The 15,106-nt window shown below is 39.9% G+C and overlaps 1 protein-coding gene across 4 annotated transcripts in view; it reads left to right on the forward strand.

Moving 5' to 3' along the window:
• The window catches only part of pcsk5b (proprotein convertase subtilisin/kexin type 5b), a 72,862-nt gene that overhangs the window by 34,672 nt on the left and 23,084 nt on the right, over positions 1 to 15,106 (forward strand). For 3 of the 4 annotated variants that reach the window (XM_051422480.1, XM_051422483.1, XM_051422482.1), the window contains exons 12-20: positions 3,423 to 3,611; positions 4,103 to 4,239; positions 4,806 to 4,928; positions 5,197 to 5,317; positions 8,254 to 8,447; positions 10,829 to 10,913; positions 12,886 to 12,989; positions 13,152 to 13,290; positions 14,780 to 14,895. In XM_051422480.1, the coding sequence (XP_051278440.1) occupies positions 3,423 to 3,611; positions 4,103 to 4,239; positions 4,806 to 4,928; positions 5,197 to 5,317; positions 8,254 to 8,447; positions 10,829 to 10,913; positions 12,886 to 12,989; positions 13,152 to 13,290; positions 14,780 to 14,895 (1,208 nt within the window). The remainder of the gene's footprint in view (positions 1 to 3,422; positions 3,612 to 4,102; positions 4,240 to 4,805; positions 4,929 to 5,196; positions 5,318 to 8,253; positions 8,448 to 10,828; positions 10,914 to 12,885; positions 12,990 to 13,151; positions 13,291 to 14,779; positions 14,896 to 15,106) is intronic. The other variant, XM_051422481.1, reaches the window with a different exon arrangement.

Here is a 15,106-nt window from a genome sequence, read left to right on the forward strand (position 1 = left end):
CACACACACACACACACACACACACACACACACACACACACACACGGAGAGAGCCAAGGCTTCACAGCTTGTTATTCTTGATGCAGCTGGAAGCCTGAGCACTGTTCTGTGTTAGGCTGGCTGAACTTGGGCCCTGAACTGGTTTGCTTTCAATTGAAGGCTCGGTGGCCAGCGACTGCAGCATTATCAGTGTCACTCTGTCTGTTCTGCTCCAGTGCACAAGTCAGTCCATATGAGGCTTATGCAAAGTCCAGCTTGTGTCAGAGGCAGTCATCCTCAGGCCTCCGTACTCATGTAATGTGTGTTGGCTTATGGAGAGATTTCCACTGTTGTTGCTTGAAAAAAAATAAAAACAACCCTGTCATTTTATCTTCTTTTTCCCATGTCTAGTGTATTTATGAGTAGCCTTAGGGATGTATGAAATGGTCAGTCACACATTTGTCCAGTTACTGGGAGCTTAAGACGTGTTTATAAACACAATTACCCTTCCTCCATCCAGCCAAATGAAAGGCTTGCAAAGAACTAGGCAATCACCAGGAAACAAAGGCTTTGTTTTATTTTGTTTTTGGAACAAAAGCAAAGAAGTCATGAAAGTTTTATGTGTAACACAGTTCAAAACTGAGTTTTCAGATTGCCCCAAAAAGCCTGAAACATTCTTTTCCCTTAACGAACCACTTTGTTGAGTATACATTTATGTATAAAGGTCTCTGTAATGTGCTCATGTTTTTTCATAGATTATGTTAATGTGTTTTGGAAGCAGGTCAGTATGTGTTGCTTCTCCTGTACATGTGCAGATGTGTGTGTATACTCTATGTACGTGTGTGTTTTGTGCTTCTGACTTGCTACACGAGTGCAGCCGTCACCTCAGTGCTGTGTTCCCACACACCCTCTGGCTGGCCCCTCTGACTGCATTTGGTAATGTCTGTCTGCTATCGCTCGCCTCACTCCACTTGGAGCACGCACCAGGAAAACTGCCTGATCTGTGTGCAATCAGGCTGGTGGTAATCAGCTGTGCATCTGCTCTGCTCGGTCCCATGCGTATGGTTCAGTTATCTGTGTTGTGTCATAGAGAAGCCAGAGCTGTGATATCAGCCTTAGACTCCCCAGCCATTATGGCTGTCCGCTTTCCAAACAGTCATCGACTTCTTACGAAACAGACAATCAGTGGTTTCTCACTGCTATTCATTCCATCATGTCTGCTCGCTTTTCTTGTGTATGTCTCTATTTTCAGTGGTTTTAATTTAAATTGTTTATATTGACTATTATTCCCTCAGGAATGATCGGAATGATCAGAGCAGGGGTCAGCGGACAAATGGAGAAATTGTTATGGATTGTTAATCTGTTATTATGCTGGAAAAACAATTCATAACACGCTGCTTTAAATAATAATAAACTACTCTCGCTACTTTCATGCTAATTCGTTGATCTTGTTTACCAATGTTACTATTTGAAATTGCATTTCTCAATGGAAATCATTAAATCAATCTTGATGGCAAGTTTTGCACACAACACATTTTAGCAGTAATTGGTAATAAATGGACTGACAAGTCTGAGTAAAATGTTGTTCCAAGAAAACAGCTTCATCTTCATCGCACACTGACAGTCTTCAACAGCCAATAATTGCCTCGAAGTAATTTTCTTCTTGATGATAAACATCTGTGCTGTATCACTTAGGCCCTAAAAATGTCATTGCCATGTTTGTAACCCTGACAACAGGGAATTTAATAAAGTGGTTTCCAATACAGGATCAAACAGCACAAGTCAGCGGCAATAATTGTCTTTCAACACTCCACCCTGCAAAAAAAAAATATTATAGTAAACCTCTTTATATGTTATTGTTCCAACAAGTGTAATTCCACACACATAACCCTGCATGTAATCTAGCACTGCAGTTAAATAAAATGGTAAATGGCTGCATTTATATAGTGCTTTTATCCAAAGTGCTTCACCAATACGCACGCACGCCCACGCACACACACACGCACACGCACACACACACACACCGATGGAAGCGAGCTACCACGCAAAGTGGTGGTCTGAACATCGGGAGCAATTTGGTGGTCAGTGTCTTGCCTCGAGACGTGGACACGAGCTGGGGATCAACCCTGTGATCAGTGGACGACCCGCTCTACTTCCCAGCCGCCCCTTTTTAAAGTTTTCTCAGCTGCTCATTGTGCAATTTTTGTGCAGCAGAAACGTATAACTCTTTCTCCAAAGCCTCATTCTGGCAAGATGGTATTTATTGCCCCCTGTACAAGACCTGTACATGTTTTTACTGTTTTTGTTATTGTATCAGCATTTTATTTCATTATACCGCAGATGTTATTCAAGGGGTCATTAAATGTTTGCGTTGGCTATTGAGAGATCTTTCTGCTGCTTAGTTGTGCATAGCTGACAGAACAAATAATGTTCTTTGTCTTTCTTATCATGCTCATGGTTCTTGGTTTCTTTGGCTGGTTGAGGTTTAGGAAATGGAAAACCGTAATATGCTCTTGTTTCTGGAGGTGGTTCAATCAAAAAGAAGTACATGTGATTGCTTTTAGGGGGGCCTGAGGGTATTGAAAGTTGATATTGAATGTTATGTCACCCACTAATAGAAATTTTGGATAGAGTTGACTGAGCAGAATGTCTCAGTGTTGGGAGACCGCCACAGTCCCCAACCTTATTGAAAGAGCAAACAGGCTACAGGTGCAGGTACGTAATGGCAGACAGCACACAGAGTGACATTCAGCATCTAAATCCTGTGTTTGAAGATGATGGCCAGTTTTACTTACCAGCTGTTTTGTTCCAATCTGTAAATGAAAGCTTGAAATGGAAAGATCAGAGCTCTTACCAATTAGTTGCTTTATATGCACAACAAGTTTACTGTTTTCTATTTGTATCGCAGCTTTGCAAGGAGGAAAAGATATCTCCATTTGAAAGACTAGTATATTTGCTGAAACTAATCAGAACCCAGGTTTTATCTGAAGTGACATGTAACTTGTCTATGTAACACTGTTTAACCTGACTGGCCATCTGCTCTTCTCTGATATCTGATACCCTATTTTTTGTTACTTTTTGTCGTGTTTTTAAGCGTTGTATAATATTTTCTGCAGTGAAATGTACTGGTTCACCCAGGAAATGTCCATATGTTTGGTTTTCCTTTTGTCGGTAGAGCTGGTTGTGAGTGAGTCTTAAAGGGGGTGTGTGTGTGTGTGTGTGTGTGTGTGTGTGTGTGTGTGTGTGTGTGTGTGTGTGTGTGTGTTACTGGAAAGGAAATCTTTGACAATGGTTAACATGTAAAAATGTGATCAATATTCTCTTTAATTGATGCAAGTTATCAATACTCAGAAACAACAAACTGTGAATATTAACATTTATGTTTTAGTGTGTATGTTCTTCTCATGTCTACCTTTTTAAATGGTTTCCATCCTGTCCTCCAGAACTATCCGTCCAGAGCATGTGGTCCGGTCGGTGTACAAGGCGACAGGATGCACTGACAACCCTAACCACCATGTGATCTACCTGGAGCATGTGGTTGTACGCATAACAATCACACACCCTCGCCGTGGGGACCTGTCAATCAACCTGACCTCACCCTCAGGGACTAAGTCTCAGCTGCTTGCCAACAGGTAAGGAACAAGTTGTGAGATCTGCAATGTAAGAAATCTTAATTAGAAATGTTCTGACTCATAGGGTTGAATACTTATGGTGGATTAATGAGATGTTTCTCTATTTGATTTAAATAAATTTGTATTATTCTCTAAAAATGCGGATTCACTTATTTACAATTTTGGCTGAAACACCATAAAATGTGGCTAAACTGTGGATACTGAATGTAGTGTCAGCACTGACTGTACCTAGTGTGCGTTCACCTCAAATAAACCACAAGTACTTTACAGTGTTTGTCCACAGTTCATTAGAGACTGTGATTGTACTTGGTTGAGTGGTTGAGATTGTTTATACTGGTATTTGCAATACTTGAGTTGTTTCCTCATCTTGTGTGTGTGTGTGTCTGTGTCTGTGTGTGTGTCTGTGTGTCTGTGTGTCTGTGTGTGTGTGTGTGTGTGTGTGTGTGTGTGTGTGTGTGTGTGTGTGTGTGTGTGTGTGTGTGTGTGTGTAGGTTGTTTGATCACTCCATGGAGGGTTTTAAGAACTGGGAGTTTATGACCACCCACTGCTGGGGAGAAAAGGCAGCAGGCGACTGGGTCCTAGAGATCTATGATTCACCTTCTCAACTCCGCAGCCAGAAAGTACCCGGTACGACAGTGTTACTAATATCTTTAATGATCAGTCTACGTAGCTATTTGTGTGTGTGTGTGTGTGTGTTTTTTTTAATGGGATTCAATTTGCATAAAAGGTTGATATAGAAGATGTAGGAGAAAGTTTTGTCTGGTCTGAGTCGAGTGTAAGACCAGCAGGAGCACACATGTTGCTCTGGAGGCAGTGAACTTAACTGCTCAAATGACCCACTAATTTAACAACATAATAAAGTCTCAAATGGAGAGTAGCAGTTTCTAAGAAGCTGTTATGTCAATCACTATAATACCATGTAACTTGTGCCTTGCTTGCCCATGTGTATCATTAAGAGTTTAATGTAATATAATGTAGGTATGGTCGCTGAAAATACGGAGTAATTTAGATTATGGGGATTCTTGCTCTTTCTGTTGATGCCTTCTAGAGGTGAAAGATGGTTAAACTCCTCTCTATGAATCTTATGTTAGACACAGCTTTATTTTATATCAAATATACAAATCAAATGATATTAAGCTGCTCCCCGTGTATCTGTGTCTAAGAGGAGTTTTACAATGCTTCTGTTTCCTCAGGCAAGCTGAAGGAGTGGTCACTGGTGCTGTATGGCACCTCTGTACACCCGTACTCCTCTCTACGCAGCGATAAGCCCCGCTCCACGGACTCATTCACTGATATCCCCAATGATGAGTTCGACGGTAAGTGATAAATCCAGAGCCATAAACAGAGGCCAACAGTTAGCCACAATAACGGTAGTAAAAAGTAATGCAATTCTTTGGCAGCTGCTATTTTTACTGTCCTGTCATAACAATGAACAATGATGACACGTTGTACTGCCACATAAGGTAAAATGGTATTATTAAGTCATGCAATAAATTAGATTTGATAACTTCATAAACTCAGTTAATATTGAAATGGTTATTGGACTATAAAACATATTCCTAAGTTCATCACCTCTTTACACAGTTACGTCTGTGTCTCCAGGACCCTGTGACTCTGAATGCAGTGATAATGGCTGTGACGGTCCTGGACCTCATCAATGCATCAACTGCCTCCACTACTTCCTCAAATTCAAGAACAACACCAGGTCAGACTGTCTAAGAAATCAGTATTAAGTAAAGTATTGTTCTTGTGCTGGAAAACATCAAAGAATTGCTACACATTTTAGGTTTTATTTTGCATCTATTGTACATATTTTAGCTTATGGATATGGTTACATTTGGGAATATAATTGCTATTTAATTACACTTAGTCTCACAGACTTTTCTCACTTTAATAGACAGTTTATTCCCATTCTTATAGAAGTATACATTAAGATGTAAAAGTAATTGCTCCGTGGCCAATTTGTTTTTTTTTCTCTTAATTTAAAAAGTGCATCTGAGCAACAAAGCTACAGATAGGAGATACGCCTGGCTTGTATGTGATTTCAGCAACATCTGATTGTATTAAAGAGTGAGAATTCCACTGGGAGTCCAGAGACGACCAAATAAAGAGAGGGATCAATATTAGCTGAGGGGGTCTCAATCAGAAAGTTTTACAAAGGTAAAGTGAATGTTGGTGCATACCAATCTACCAAAACCTGGATTTAATTAGCTCAATGCATCGTGTTTACAGGCCTCAAAGAAACGTGTAACAGCCCAGTTTGCTTGAATTAATTGAAGAATCCGCATACCAGCAGAAATTTGCTGTCCATGTTTTGTGTCCAAATTATCAGACCAGCAACAACCAAATCAGAGGTTATTTAACAATATTCTTACAAGAAATCCAACGTCTTTGTTTTTACCTCTATTTTGTTGTTTTTAAGAACAATTCACTATTTATGTTTCTTCCATGAAGGTGACAGGCTCAAAGTTATAGCACCTTTCTGGATCAGAAGGCCCAAAAGTGACACACAATATAAAAGTAAAAAAGTAAACAAGTGTGTCTTGAGCTGCTTTTACATGTTTCCACAGTAGGAGACTTCAAAGGCACCAAGTTAATGTACAGTACCTTGCTTCGGTTATGTAGTTAAACAAAAAAGACAACATGACATAATCTCTAGCTTGTTGTAATATTCTGACCCTGAGTCATCTTACTTTTAAATTGTTCTAAATGTTAAGGAAATCATATTTTGATTTTGTAGCATGCCACTGATTTGATATACTCATCAGTGTTGTAACTTGCTCTGGTTCATTTGGAATTCTTCACATTTCCCTTTCGCCATTATTTAAGGTGACAGGTCAGCTCCTGCCCCTGTTATTTGGTGAGCTTAATGTGAATATGGTTAAGAAACAGTGCAGGTGGTTTCACCTTGACAGGCTGATAAGAGAGATTCTGTTTCCTGTCAGCCATATCATGTTCAGTCTCTGCCCTCCTGTTAAGTGTGTGTACGTCTGTGTGTGTCTGTGTGTGTGTGACTGTGAATTTGTGTGCGTGCGTGCACATTTGTGTGTGCCCTTAGGATCCCATTAGGATCAAAGTCTGTTGTAATTGCCTTTGTGTCGACGGGTCTCTGCACTAATAAAAGACAAACCAATGCAGGTGCATAAGAATGTGCAAGCTTAGGCTCTGCCTTATCATTAGCCCACTTTAGAGGTGTGCTGCCCTTTTCTGCCACCACAGGGAGCAATTGATGAATGAAGATTGGGGGAGTGGTGGGAGGAAGGAGGAGGGATGGCGGTGGTGTTTAATGTTCAGATAATTACATCCCTACATATGTGTTTGATGGTCTAGGCTCACCAAAAGGTGTGTGTGGGTCTTTGTAGGTTTTTTTCAGCACTGTTTATGAGCACATATGTGTGTACATTGTATCCACGGCTAAAGCCAGAATTTCAGAAATTCTCAGGCTGTAAGTCCTCAGTTCATTTTGAAAGAACCAGAATTTTCTAAAATGTAAAATAAATGTTGACAATTTTTAATTAGTAATATATTTAAACATTTTATTTTCACCTGCACCAATAGTGATTTTGATGATGTGGCTATAATTTTTGTTTCTTTACGACCCCTGTGATTGTCTGACCGCTTGTGTTTCTTGCTCTATTGAAGCAAATGCTGCTACCTCCCCAGATCTTAGTAATTAATTTTGTGACTACAAACATAATCATAACTAATAGGAATGATGAAAACTACAAAATAAGAGTTGTGTTAAAAAAGGAAATGTTGGAATGTTCCTTTAAATTCTCTTTATCACAATTTCATGTCCATACACTTTCAATTACTGACATCTGCTTGCACTGGCAATGTGGTCAGGGAAGTGCTGTTTAAAGTTTTTCTCTCATTCAGTGGTGTCCTTGGGGTGGACGTTACATTTAGCTGTTTCCATTATCTTTATTGGGTAAATAAACGTTTCAGCATAGCAGACAAAAGGCATTGAAGTCGGAGGACAAGCGCATGGCAGTGTGTCTGTGCACACGTGGATTATGTGTTTCACACGTGCAATGTGTGTTTCTTGGCAGAAAACTCTGTGAATGTGTGAATAAGGCTTAAGGAGTGTGTGCATGTGTGTGTATTTTGTGCTTTTGAGGATTTTGGAGATCTTTTTCACCTAAGGAAGGGAGCCTCAGGGTGAAAGGAGGGGGTGACGGAGGGCTGTGAAGTTATCCAACAGATGTTGCACCTGTTCACCATATAGCACCCGCACGCACACACTTGGCCCCTCTACTTCTGTTTGTCCCAACTCATTACGTGCTATTGATACATGAAAAATAAGTTTACATTTACTATGGGTAATTATGAAAAAATATATTTCTCCTTTAGTCCTATAAAACTATATTTTACTTGAGCTTATATTTATAATTGCACACAATATGTTATGCCTTTTAATACTTTTGTCAGACATATGTTTTACATTTTGAGCCTGTTAACATTATACTGAGCTGTGTGATGGAGGTTGTTAATCATGGAACAATGAGGTCTATTTTGTCTACAGTGTTCAAGCAGACTGCAGTCAGAGTACACTCCAACTTAAATTCCATGCTCCATTTATGACACTCTCTTTCACCCTGTGCCCCACTTGTCTATCCCTTCAATCATATCTCTCTCCAGGATGTGCGTGTCAGAGTGCCCCAGTGGCTTTTTCCGTGACGACAGGAAGCGCTGCAAGAAGTGCTCCTCGTTGTGTGAGACCTGCGTTGGTAGCCGTAGCGACCAGTGCACCACATGCAGGACTGGTTTCCACCTCAGCGAGGGCTCCAACACTTGTGTCGCCAACTGTGCAGACGGTTTCTACCTCGACCATGGTACGTTTCACTGTATCATTCCTTTGTCCCAGCTTGTGGTTTTTATAAGCTTCTCCCGACATGTTTTCTCCTTTGCATCTGTTCAATTCAATTCAATTAAATTTTATTTGTATAGCGTCAATTCATAACAGAAGTTATCTCAGGACACTTTTCAAATAGAGCAGGTCTAGACCGAACTCTTTAAAACATTAATTACAGAGACCCAACAGTACCACCATGAGCAAGCACTTGGCGACAAGGGCAAGGAAAAACTGCCTGTTAAAAGGCAGAAACCTAGGACAGATCCTTCGGCTCTAGGTGGGTGGTCGTCTGTCTCGACTAGTTGGGGTGAGAGAGAGAGAGAGACAGAGAGAGAGCGAGAGACAGAGAGACAGACAGGTGCACAGCAACAACCAACAACCAACATTTAAATTTAACTTAACTTAACAATTCTGGGCATACAAAAGAATAAGCCTAAACACTAAATCAGGCGAGGCAATGATTGCTACATGCTCACGCAGGGTCAATAATTTGTCTAAGTTTATTGTCACTCTACTGCCCATTAATAAAAAAAAGTTCTAGAAACCTGCATCACAAAAATGGCCATAACTATCAACAAAGCTGCTTTCATTCATTACCTCAGAATGATGCTGTTGTATCATTGATGTAACGTCTAGTCAGTTGTTTATTTTCATGCACTTGCTGAACCGAACAGGACTGGAAAGTGTGTGCTAGTAGGTAGATTTTATTCAACAGTTTAAAGTGGAATAAATCATGAAATAAAACAGATCTACAGAAGGATTGTGTATGGATTATGTTTATGAGAAGGCAGCTTGTTTTCTTTCTGTTGACCACTGGTTTATAATAAACAGAGTAGTGCAGTATATACAGTTACTGGTTTGTCTTAAGTTCAAGATGTATGCCAGCCTGGATGAAAGTAAAGCAGGAATGAGAGGCTGAATCTATGTATATCTTATAATTATGTCTATATATTGGTTTGCAGCCAAGGCGGTGTAAGTCCTGGCAGCTCTGAGAGTCTCTGGCAGCAGATCTGATGTGATCTGATCCAAGTTCAATCATAACATTTCAAAGGGCCAAGATGTAGTGGATACTTTTTTCTTTTGAAATGTTGGCACTGCAGAGTATTGTGTTGTGTTAAATGAGCTATCTAGAGTTTATCTTCTCTTTGTCAGTCTGACAAGCAATGCCAGATGAGTTTCTGCCTTTATTAACACATGAACATGTTGATTTAATAATTTCATTACTGGTCAAGATAACTTTTTTTTTTTTGTTTAGAGATACCCACCTAATTATGGACAAAGTAATGTAAGCTACAGGATGTCTTTATTGTGTGGTATAAACTGAATCAAGTGTGATATTTGACTGATATTTGTTAAAAGCACAAGCAGCGGATGTAGATAGAAATGTCACAGACCCATAAAGACATTTCAACCAGGATTGCAACTAATTCCTTGTGGAGTTATCGCTCTATTATTTTTGATGAACTGATTTATTGTTTATCTTATAAGAAAATTGTAAAAATGCCCATCATAATTTCCCACAGCCAAAGGCCAGATTGCTTGTTTTGTGTAAAAATCCAAAGATATTTTTCATAAAATTATATAAAACAGAGAAAAGCAAAAGAAATCTTATATTTCAGTAGAAATTGTTGATAAATTTTCTCCAGTTCTCATCTAAAATGGGAAAGTAACACTCAAAAGTGATGTAAAAGTGCATTTTCTTTTCACGGAAAGCTATCTGTATCCTGCATCCACCCTGTAATGATTTTCAGATTCCTGAAAATCTTACCGACAGCCCTTACTTACTCGCAGTCTCCTCCTCTTTGCTCTGACCATATGACTTCCCAAACAAAACCATAAAGGTTGTGTCATACATAAGCAACGTTTTTCAGAAATGTAGAAATAGCAGTTTTGATTAATAGTCATACTGCACCCATTGATTTCCCAGCAATAATAATACACATTATTCCCGTATCCTTTTTCAACCTCATCTGTACTGAAGGCAGAAATGTCCATGTGCATTGTGTCAAAGCGTGTCATTGCCTTAAGTCTGCCTTTTGAAATATTCATCTACATTCCTCTCCTCCCTCACCAACACTACAATCTTCTTTTTCATCCCCGCAGCTTTAACCTTTTGACATTTCCGTTCTTCCCTCTCCTTCTGTCTTTAGTCCTTCTGTTTTGTTCATTTGCCCCTTCTTCTACTTATTCTCTCTCCCTTCCCTTTCCACTTTTCTTACTGGGTTTCCTCACTTACTTTGCCCTTTCTCCTCCCCTTGATCATTGTCTTCCTACTCTGCTCCCTTTCTTCATTTCAAATGCAACGAGACCTCTGGATCCCATTAGCCACTGTGTATGACTGGCTCACCCGCTGTCTTTCAGATTCCAACATTTGCAGGAGATGTCCAGAGAACTGTAGGAGGTGCACCACCTCCAATATCTGCACAGAATGCAAACCTGGGATGAGGTAAGCTTGGAGACACGCTGAGCAATGCCTAAGCAGAGACACTGATAGGGAGTTTAAAGCACTGAGAAATGTACTGTCCTGACAGCTAGTGATTTCAGTCTTACTGTGCCTGTTGCTACATAATAGATTACAGTGTTGACATTTTCACCACAGTAACTGTATAGTTGCTGCAAACAAAATGCACTTTTATCCAAAGCACCATAGCTCCTGAACCACAGCTGCCCTTAAGGTTCCCCATGCAGCTCACCTAAATAAATGGTTTAAAGGTCCAGTGTGTAGGATTTGTTGAAATCTAGTGGTGTGTAGTTGCAGATCAAAATGCTCTTGTTTCATCCTCCCTTCCAAGCACAAAAGGGGTATGGTGGCCACGACTGCCTATCTAGAGCGAGTGTTTGGTTTGTCCCTTCTGGGTTACTGTAGAAACATGGCGGTTCAAGATAGCGGACTCCTGGGAGGGCAATCAGCATTGTCTGTTGGTATAAAAGCCCCATTTTAAGGTAACAAAACAATTCCTATATTCGGGTGCACACTAACGAAAACATAGTTATGAATATTATATTCCATTTCTGCCAGTAGATCCTCCTAAGTGTTACACACGGGACCTTTAATTTAACTACATTAAAAAACAAGTTACACAACATGGTGTCCATGGTGTGACTGTGGGGCTCTGTGCCTTTTAACATGTAATGTAATTGTCAGCCGGTTGCTACCAGACCTGCAGATATAATCACAGCTTGTCCATATGCAGATCTATTACAGTCGGTCCTCTGTCGTCCCCGTAGAAATAGCTCAGGTTTTGTCTTTTTGCACCAATTTGGCTTGAATATCACTCTTGGCGTGTCAGGATAAAAACATTCTGTGTTCATCCACTATAATGTTGCAGGAATACAGTATTGCTAATTTAGACTAGCACATTGTGTTGTGGTTTTGGTTTGCGGCATGAACCAGTGAAACCAGGGCTTCCCAACTGTTTTCCACTTGGGACCCAAATTGAGTAAACAGTATTTCCCAGTGATCCAGGCTTATTAAAGCCCACATATACTCATGTCATGCGGAGACCCACAAGAAGTGGAGCTGTAGCCCATTTTGGGTTGTGATCTGTCTTTGAAGAACCTCTGATGTGAAACATTTAGATATCCATGCAGACATGTTTCAGTTCATTTTCTGGCCACTTCACAGCAAGCCTCTGCAAACCGCACCAACTACACTTGACCTGACAAAGGATAGGGTGTTTCAAAGTGCTCATATAGGTCATGAGGGAAACTCTTGTGAAGTGTTTAAAACATATTGTGGTCTTGAACCCAGCTTTAAGTGTTCAGTGTAGCCAGAGGTGGAGGTGGGGACACTTGTAAGCCATAATTTCCTCTGAACACCAGTGAGACCACAGTAAGACACATGCTCACACATGCACACACATGCACACACACACACACACACACACACACACACACACACACACACACACACACACACACACACACACACACACACACAGAGTCTCCCCTTTCCCATTCAGTTCAGACCATGAATGGTGCATGGTCGGTTAGGAGGCGAGGAGGAGGAAGAGGGGACCAGACGAGATCGTTTCTGGGAAACGTTAGCTAACACAGACCAGCTGTTTTTCAGCTTAGGGCAGCAAGCTCACCAACCTGTGCTCACTGTGACTTCACAGAACTGATATTATAACCTCCAAACCTACTTCCTAGCCTACGTGTACCTCTACACTCAGCACTTGCAAAATCTCTTGTATATTAATAATACTGTTGTTTTTTCCATTATAATAATAATATTTGCCCAGAAAGAATATTCTAAAATAATTGCTCAGCAGCAGCTGGCTTTTAAAAGCTGTTAAGGCTAATTAAAGTTTATTTTATAAATTATCTGTTTGTTTTAACTTGTTTTTTATCCTGGTATTTATGATGAATATGAGGTATGAATATCTATCTTTTTCTATTTCTTTTTCTCTTTCTAGTCTTCAAGGAAACAAGTGTCAGATGACATGTGACCCAGGGACTTATTACAATGGCCATAGAAGGACTTGTGAACCCTGTCATCGGGCCTGTGCCACCTGCGCAGGTAGGAAGTCGAAAGATTTTTAACAGCTAGTCTTAATTCTATTAAATGTATACATTTTATATTTAGCATACACAATGAATACCCAAAAGAAAATGTTTTGTTTATTATTTAATTTTAATGCCCTGAAAACATTCCTGAATTGTGTGTCTGCATGTTTTTCAGGCACAGGAATAGAGGCGTGCACTAAGTGTGCAGATGGCTACTTACTTGAGGATTGGCGGTGTGTGTCAACATGCAGCACTGGCTACTACCTGTCAGAGCAGACCTCAGACAATGGCCAGGTGCAGAGGTCCTGTAAGAAGTGAGTCAGCACACTTGCCAACACCTCTACCCCATAGGAAAAGATCTAAAAACTTTTAGATCTCTGGTCTACAAAATTAAAGACAGACATCTAAAGCTTTAGCGTGCAAGTGCAAATTTCAATATTTCTTTTCACTTTAACCCCAGTTTATCCTTTTCTACCATTACTTGTTCTTACTGCAGTGCCATGCTCACAGTGTATTTTCAGTAGTTATTTTTCTTTTTGCATTAATGTTCAGTGCACAATCTTTTGTGTTTTGCTTTCTCATTTAACATTAGTTAACAAGTGTCCAGCCCATGATTCAGACACTGACATGTCTTATGAAAGAGAAATTCTGTTGCATTATACCCGTATTTAAAACTTGGACTCAAACAGGAACAGTGTAATTTTCAATGAAATATCATTCAACCATTTTAACAACAGGTGGAAGTATAAGCAGAAAACCTACAGTAGAGGACTTTGCTGTCTTTTGGAGTTTACTAGAAAAGCATGGTGCTCATCACTGTTTCAACACCATTTTAACAAGCCCTTCAGAACTGCCCTTTAGTGCAGTCGTTGATCCTATCTTAAAGCTGTTTGCAGTTTTCCCACGGACAAGTCTGTTGCCTCACTCGTCACTAATGTTAACCTGTTGAGGAGAAAAGGGAGGATTCCCATGTTTCCTATGTTTGATGACAGTTTGATGACTACTTTGCCTCCTATCACACCCAGTCAAACACCTCCACAGAGTCCGACATCTTGTCTGCCTTTCTTATCGTTACTTGAGGTAGACTTGCCTCCCTACTGTTTTTCCCCTTCCAACTTTAATTATTGATTGCTCACTTGACCCATTACCTCACTTGATTTCTGAAAATGGTTTCCTGTTGCCTCATTTTGGAACTCTGCTCCTACAGGGTTATTTCAGATAGTCCAAATTTCTCCTCTTACAACACATTAAAACTGCCAGTTCTTTGCAAATGCTGCTCACCAACACACACTGAAAAGGCCAAAGCATAAATGAATTGGAGCGGACAATTTAAGTTTTGTGCTGAGGTTGTTCAAATACTATCATTTGATTTTGATTTTAATATTTTGGTGGGTCTGCTCTTTTTTTTTCTGGTTTTCCCACCTCCACAGTTTATGATGCACATTAGCAGCAAAAATCATACATGTTTCAATGTCTACTTGGATGAAACAAATAGTTTTCTCCCTTTTTGCATTTGATTTTTATGCTAAATCCAAAATGACTGTAAGATATTCTAGCTCACACTTAAGTATAGTATCATAAAGTCTCATAAAGGTTTGTGTTACTGTGTTGAAATGATTTTTATTCTTCAGTATTTGAGGCTGACTAGGAGTCAGTTTCCTTATAGTTTGAGTGGTGTTTAAGTGTATATTGGGGAGCAGTGAATTGGAAATGTGAAAACAAAATCAATCTCTATAAAGGCAAAGAAATCTGTGCACAGTGCTGCATAAACAAGTCTCTAATTCTTCATACAACTGTCAATAGGTGTGACCATAGCTGCTACGAGTGCTTGGGGCCCGGTGAAAGAAACTGCAGCAGCTGTGTCAGTGGTTACAATCTGGAGGCAGGAGCCTGCGTGGTCAGCACCATCTGCAAAGATGGTGAGTTGTCAGCTTTCTTATCTACAAGATGGCCTCAGTGTGTTTATTATATACTTGTTACCTCTCACTGGCAATCATAATGCATACTAATATGGTTTGCAGTGAAATTTCTTGGACCAACTAGAGCATTGAATTGGACAGGATCATGTTACAACATACTTCATAATGTATTTGACTCACAATAGTATTTTTATATTTTTACAATATTAAA

This window comes from Dicentrarchus labrax, unplaced genomic scaffold (assembly GCF_905237075.1).
Source record: "Dicentrarchus labrax unplaced genomic scaffold, dlabrax2021, whole genome shotgun sequence".
NCBI classification, from domain to species: Eukaryota; Metazoa; Chordata; class Actinopteri; family Moronidae; genus Dicentrarchus; species Dicentrarchus labrax.